General features: G+C 36.7%; 1 protein-coding gene across 1 annotated transcript; it reads left to right on the top strand.

Moving 5' to 3' along the window:
- The first annotated feature begins 438 nt into the window (after positions 1 to 438).
- Positions 439 to 6596, top strand: LOC122914454 (olfactory receptor 5M3-like). Its single transcript, XM_044261067.1, has 2 exons — positions 439 to 447; positions 5661 to 6596. The coding sequence occupies exon 2, from the start codon at positions 5664 to 5666 to the stop codon at positions 6594 to 6596; it is 933 nt and encodes a 310-aa protein (XP_044117002.1). The 5' UTR covers positions 439 to 447; positions 5661 to 5663.
- Positions 6597 to 7187: the final 591 nt, after the last annotated feature.

Raw genomic sequence — 7187 nt, 5'->3', positions numbered from 1 at the left:
GTCTGTAAAATAGATATTATAATAATGACTTCAAGAGGTAGTGGTAAAAATTAAGTTAGTGTGTGCAAATGTAATAAATGCTTTATTGTTGCTATTATTAAATTTCTTAAGTTCTTACTTATAAAATGAAGGATGTAAAGCAAAATTATTTTCCTGCTCTGATATGCTACAGTTTTTATTGTAGGCAATGACGCTACTTGTTTCATCTTTCACTGGAAAAGCCCAGTGGCACAGACCGAGGACTGCAGAACACAAGACTGCCCTGTGCAGACTGAGTGACACCATCACCAACTGGGCTTGATGCAAACCCAAAACAAATTGTGTTCTTTGATCCCAGGACACATGCAAAATGCCTTGAGTTTGGGGAAAACCAAATTGTGCAAATCTGGTATTAAAAAACAAAACTCAACAGTGGACTCTTCCTCTAGAGAACTGCTTGCCCCCAGGGTCGTTTGTAGGCAAACTTCTTAATTGGTTCTTCCTTGTTTTTGTTTTATCAAAGCAAACATTTAAGGGAAAATTCTCTTGTGGACTTCCAGGTTCTCTTTTACCTGGTATACATTGTTGATCATTTCTTATGTAGCATTTGCCTTTCACTTCTGCATTCTTACTGGGAATATTTCTCTTCATTCTCAGGTTGGTATAAAAATGTATCTGGAGCTCTCAGATTAAATTTGCATCTTGGATTTTATCTTATCTTATTCTTCATAATTGCCCTTAATTATCCCATAGATATTATCTGAGCGTGAAGGTATATATTTGTGTGCATGGGAGAGACAGAGAAATAGGAGGGATGGAGGAAATAAACAGAGAGAGGGAAAGAGGCAGATTTTCTTCAAATTTTTTAAAGGATTTATTTATCTATTTGGAGTGGAGAGAGAGAGAGAAGGGGCAGATGGTTAATATCTCAAGTCAACTCCCTTCTGAGCACAGATTCCAACGTGGAGCTTGGTAACATAACCCTGATATCATGATCTGAGCCAAAATAAGAATTGGTTTCTCAAACATTTGAACCAACCAGAGGCCTTGAGAGAGATTTTCTTTCTTTTTTTTTTTTTTTTAAGATTTTATTTATTTATTTGACAGAGAGAGATCACAAGCAGACGGAGAGGCAGGCAGAGAGGGAGTTAGAGGGAAGCAGGCTCCCTGCTGAGCAGAGAGCCCGACGCGGGACTCCATCCCAGGACCCCGAGATCATGACCTGAGCCGAAGGCAGCGGCTTAACCCACTGAGCCACCCAGGCGCCCCTTGAGAGAGATTTTCTATAGAGATTTGATTATTTGTTTATTATAAGCTACTAAAGGAAGTGCTAATTTCCTGGAGTGCATTTAAGAATAATTGTGTCCTGTGTATTTATTACATGTGAATATATAATATCTCCTTTAAGATTCATAATTAAATAATAAAATGAGTACTATAATTACTGGTACATCATATTAGGTATAGAGAAATTAAAGAGAAAACAAAGAAAGTATAAAAGCAGCCCATCTTTATGAGTCATGGAGCCAGAATGCAACTGAAGTCTGACAACAGAAATGAAATGCTCTTTTTTCTCTTTCTTAAAAAAAAGATTTTTAAGGAGTTATGTATTTATTTTAGAAAGAAAGAGAGAGAGCAGGGCAGAGGGAAAGAATCTCAGGCAGATGCCCTGCTGAGCATGGAGCCAGATGCTGGACTTCACCTCAGGGCCATTAGGTTATGACCTGAGCTAAAGTAAGAGTCTGATGCCTAACTGACTTAGCCACCCAGGCACCTCAAGAAAAGGAATTATTCAACTGTAATACTTTATATTTTCATGCCTGTTTCTCCATCTTTATTGGTAATTTAATTTGAAATACAGATCGATACAACATGGGATAACATGGGAAGTCTGTGTATGCATTTTTGCCTTTAGATGGTAAGGACAGCACTCTAAGTGCTAATGAGGTCCCCCAACCCTCTACTTTTTTCCAGACCTCATTCTTTTTTAAGATCAGGTCTGACTACTCCCCTCTTCCTGAAGTCACCATTGCTGTCTATCAGCAGGCAAACCACCTCTCAGCTGTTCATATATGTAGCTTTTGCTAAGTTCATTCACCACTGTCTTTTATACCCTTTCATTATGCTGCATTATTCTTGATACCATGGGAATAGATCTAAATTTCCAAATAAGAATTCTTCTATTAATCTTTGAAAAATGCATAAGGGTGAAAAGCCCAGGAAGCCATGTCCATGATAGTCACTTAACTTCCAGTTGTAATGCAACTGATTTATGATTTTGTGTGCATTATCTTTATGGAAGTTGTGTAAGTGCTATACACAGTTACTGTGTATATTTGGGAAAATTTGTAATAACCAACCTAAAGCAAAATACATGTTCATATTACTACTTTCTACCTTGTAATTTGATGTCGTCTTTTATTTCCTAGGCTCACAAATATATTTCTTTAAAATTGTAATTTAACTTTTGTGATAAGAATAATAAATTGGTAGGTAGGTAACCTTGGCCAATGTCTTAATACACATAGTGTGAATAGTGAGTGAGTCATCACAAAGCAATTTGTTTAGTCTTTAATTTAAAGGAAACTCTGCTTTGTGCATAATGGATTGATGTTTAACTCTAATTCAATGAGGTCACATGCATTTTTGAAGCTTTAATTTATCCCTGTGTATCTGTGTATGATTCAATCTAAATGATCATGTCCAGTTGATCCCTGGAAAACTCTTCTAGGGGAGAATGAGTCCCATAAAGGTAACATGAGGCCTTAGGGCTGAGGGTGGATGGACAGAAGACACAGACATTATACAGAAAAAGTGACATTCTGTGTATCATAAAACAAAGAATTTTAGCGATAACTTTATTAACTCTGTCACAGATCATTCAGCCTATATAGAAATATATTCTGAAGTGGTTTATCCAGTTATAAATAACTTGAACTCTTCTTTCTAAAAATTTTTTTAAATTTTTTAATAATTTTTTAAAAATTTCTTTTCAGGATAACAGTATTCATTGTTTTTTGTACCACACCCAGTGCTGCATGCAATATGTGCCCTCCCTAATACCCACCACCTGGTTCCCCCAACCTCCCACCCCCCGCCCCTTCAAAACCCTCAGGTTGTTTTTCAGAGTCCATAGTCTCTCATGGTTCACATTCCCTTTCAATTTCCCTCAACTCCCTTCTCCTCTCCATCTCCCTATGTCCTCCATGTTATTTGTTATGCTCCACAAATAAGTGAAGCCATAGGATAATTGACTCTCTCTGCTTGACTTATTTCACTCAGCATAATCTCTTCTAGTCACATCCATGTTGCTACAAAAGTTGGGTATTCCTCCTTTCTGATGGAGGCATCATACTCCATAGCGTATATGGAACTTGAACTCTTCCTATTCTTTTAAAATGTTTAAGTCATTTCATAATGCCTCAAGTTTTCATTAATTCACTTGAGACTCTGGAGTCATATAGTCTCTGTCTAATCTACTTTGGTTGGAAGCTTACTCCTTTCTCCAAGAGAATTATTCTTTCCAAGGGTGGGTGGAAGTTACCTTTGTGGATAAAAGTCCGTTTGTTTTCATTATGGCTAGAAATGTGTCTTCCTGTCCACTCTTATCTTTTCTGGTCACTATCCAGTGATATCAATGGATATGTTCAACTGTCATTGAACCAAGTGTGATGCTGGAGGTTAAAACAAGGGTCTTGGAAACAATCACTGGCCCTAGAAATGACATTTAGCCTTTGGAGGGCACAACACAATACCATCTTCAACAAATTCACTGTCCCGTTGAAAAGCTATCTCAGGATTCCTGTTGAACAGAAGTACACTCTTTGTTCTACAGACATGAATGTACATTGATACTGATGAAAGCTCTCTCTCTCATTTTCTTTCTTCATCTTTCTCATTTTCAAGCTAAGTAAATGCTAGCTAAGCTAATTATAACATATTTTTTTTCTCCAAAAAACTTCTCATAGTTTAGCTTTACAGGTAGATGTGTATCTCTAAGACACTGATAGGATATGGAGATTACTCATTGTTATTTAATAAATAAGCAATTATAGATTTTTCTCCTTAATACCTATTAACATCATGCAAGGTACTAGTGTTTTCTCAAGAAAATAATTTGTATGATATTGTCCAGAGAAAAGGTTTATATAATACAACATATATATTTGTTAAATAGAAATTTGAAGCTAAATACATTGAAAATAAGTTTGCACAATATCCAATAAGCTTTTCCAGAATGTCACTGGATGTCCAAAGTAAAGTGAATCATTCCTTACTTTCTGACTTCCCTATAACTATGTAAAAATATATTATGGTTATAGAAAGTTTGTTTGCAAAATTCCACAATAAGTGGTGAAATTTATACCTTTGTTTTACCTATCTTTGAATCTCCAGAATATGATAGGACATATTGTCAATAACATTTAGTTGATTATAAGATTATTTATAATTTCACCTTAGAGATGCCAAAGGGTCCACATTCAAAGAATATATATATGTATATATGTATGTGTGTGTGTATACACACACACATATGTATATATGAACAAAGTGTGTGTGTATATATATATATATGTGTGTGTGTGTGTGTGTGTATATGGTTTACCCCTTTATACTTGGCTTTGGTGACCAATGAAGTCAGTTTGTCCTTTATCAATTTAAATGAGTCTAAGCATGAGGTTAGATTAAAAGCAATTTTTTGTCTGACTCTTGGGGCTGGTGAGTTATTTGATTAAGTGGTTTCCATCCCTAATCATGGAGATATGCTTATGATGAAAAAGTAATAAGGTAAAAAATTATTTTTGCTTTGGGTTAAAAAGGGAAGTAAGTCTTCATAAATACCTTAAAATACTTAAGAAGTACCAAACATGCCATTATCAGAAACAATGTATATTTAAGACAAAATCTTGGAAGGGTGTCTGGGGGGCTCAGTGATTTAAGCTTCGGACTCCTGGTTTTGGCTCAGGTTGCGATATCATGGTCTTAGGACTGAGCCAAACATCCCATTCCTTGCTCAATGGTAGATCAGGTTGAGGATTCTCTCTCCTTCTCTCTCTCTCTGCTCCTCCCCCCACTCATCTTTGCTCTCTTCTCCCGTCTCTCTCTATCTCTAACATAAATAAAAAGTCTTTAAAAAGAAAGAGTCCTCTAAGAGTCTGCTTTAGGCTGAGGTCACGATGCCTGGGTCCTGGGATCCAGTCCCACATCTGGCTCCTTCTCAGTGGGAAGACTGCTTCTGCTTCTGCCTGCCACTCCCCCTGTTTTTGCATGCTCCCTCTCTCTCTCTGACAAATAAATAAATAATCCAAAAAAAAAAAAAAAAAAGAAAGAAAGAAAGAAGTAATCTTGCAATTTGGCTAAGCAGAATATTGAGTACTAGTATGTTTCAATCACAATATTTGGTATAGCTGTTATGTACTAAGGCACTCAGTAGCTTTCAGAGAGCCTGCTACATAGCAAGTCCTCAGAAAAGATTTGTTGAGAAGAACGGCAGAATTCAGGCATAGATATTGAATAAAGGAAGATAGAAGAGGCATGGAAAATATATAAATTAATAAATAAACAATATCTGATTTTTAAATTCATTTCATTCCAGTTATCACTAGGATTTATGATGAATATTGACTTAGAATTGAGAAAATATTGACTTGGAATTGAGAAAATATTGACTTGGAATTGAGAAAATGCTCAATTTCACCGATGTGACAGAGTTTATTCTTTTGGGACTAACCAGTCGTCAGGAATGGCAAGTCCTCTTCTTCATCATTTTTCTTATGGTCTATGTGGTCACCGTGGTAGGCAATATTGGCATGATCATGTTAATTAAGGTCAGTCCACAGCTTAATAGCCCCATGTACTTTTTCCTCAGTCATTTGTCATTTGTGGATGTCTGGTTTTCTTCCAATGTGACCCCCAAAATGTTGGAAAATCTGTTATCAGAAACAAAAACTATTTCTTATGCTGGTTGTTTGGTACAGTGTTTCTTCTTCATTGCCCTCGTCCATGTAGAAATTTTTATTCTTGCTGTGATGGCCTTCGATAGGTACATGGCAATTGGGAAACCTCTGCTGTATGGCAGCAAAATGTCTAGAGCTGTCTGTATGCGACTGATTTCTTTCCCTTATGTATATGGTTTTCTGACTAGTCTGGCTGCAACCCTGTGGACATATGGCATGTCCTTTTGTGGGAATATTGAGATCAACCACTTCTACTGTGCAGACCCACCTCTCATCAAAATGGCATGTGCTGGGACTCTAGTAAAAGAATATACGATGACCATTCTTGGAGGCATCAATGTGACATATTCTCTGGCTGTGGTGATCATTTCGTATCTGTTCATTCTCATTGCCATTCTACGGATGCACTCAGCGGAAGGGAGGCGGAAGGCCTTTTCCACCTGTGGCTCCCACTTGACAGCAGTCATCATATTTTATGGGACTCTCATATTCATGTATCTCAGGAGCCCCACAGAGGAGTCTGTGGAGCAGGGAAAAATGGTGGCTGTGTTTTACACCACAGTGATCCCCATGCTGAATCCCATGATCTACAGTCTGAGGAACAAGGGTGTGAAAGAAGCCATGAACAAAGTGATCAGGAGAACATGTTTAACAAAATAAAATAAAATTCTGTTACTGTTGTCTTGTGGGTTTCATAAGCATTTGTCAACAAATTGCCATTCAGTGTATTGCTTAAAGACCCTGGGATCATGACCTGAGCTGAAGGCAGAGGCTTTAACCCACTGAGCCACCCAGGCGCTCTATCTTACAAGATATTATCATATGTTGAGTTACTTATTTCCATGGCAGGGAGTACCCTCTTCTGACTGATGCTACAGTAACTATACAAAATTCAAACATGTGAATGCATATAACGGAAATTAAAAACTACAACCTTCAAAAAATCAAATTTGAGATTTTGTTTTTAGGTTTTTTTTTTCCTGTTTCTACATATGTGCATGTTTTCAGTTAAAATATCTTATTGTAATTATTTAAAATTATTAATGTAAAGCATATATGTTGTTTAAAATGTCAAACAGTTCTATAGGCTTATAAATACTCCTGTCTCACATCTCCCCTCCCTATCTCTCTACAGATAAACAACTTCTTACTGTCTTTGGGCATTAACCCATTTTAAATTATAGGCTTATGTGTCTATTTATTGATTTTCAAATATGTGCATGATTGGCTGGCATCTATTTACTAAAGTTA

Source organism: Neovison vison, chromosome 7 (assembly GCF_020171115.1).
Source record: "Neovison vison isolate M4711 chromosome 7, ASM_NN_V1, whole genome shotgun sequence".
Lineage (NCBI taxonomy): Eukaryota > Metazoa > Chordata > Mammalia > Carnivora > Mustelidae > Neogale > Neogale vison.
This window is presented reverse-complemented; position numbering and strand designations above follow the sequence as displayed.

Coding starts and splice junctions, on each gene's coding strand:
- LOC122914454 (XM_044261067.1), top strand. CDS start 5,664: ATGCTCAATTTCACCGATGTGACAGAGTTTATTCTTTTGGGACTAACC.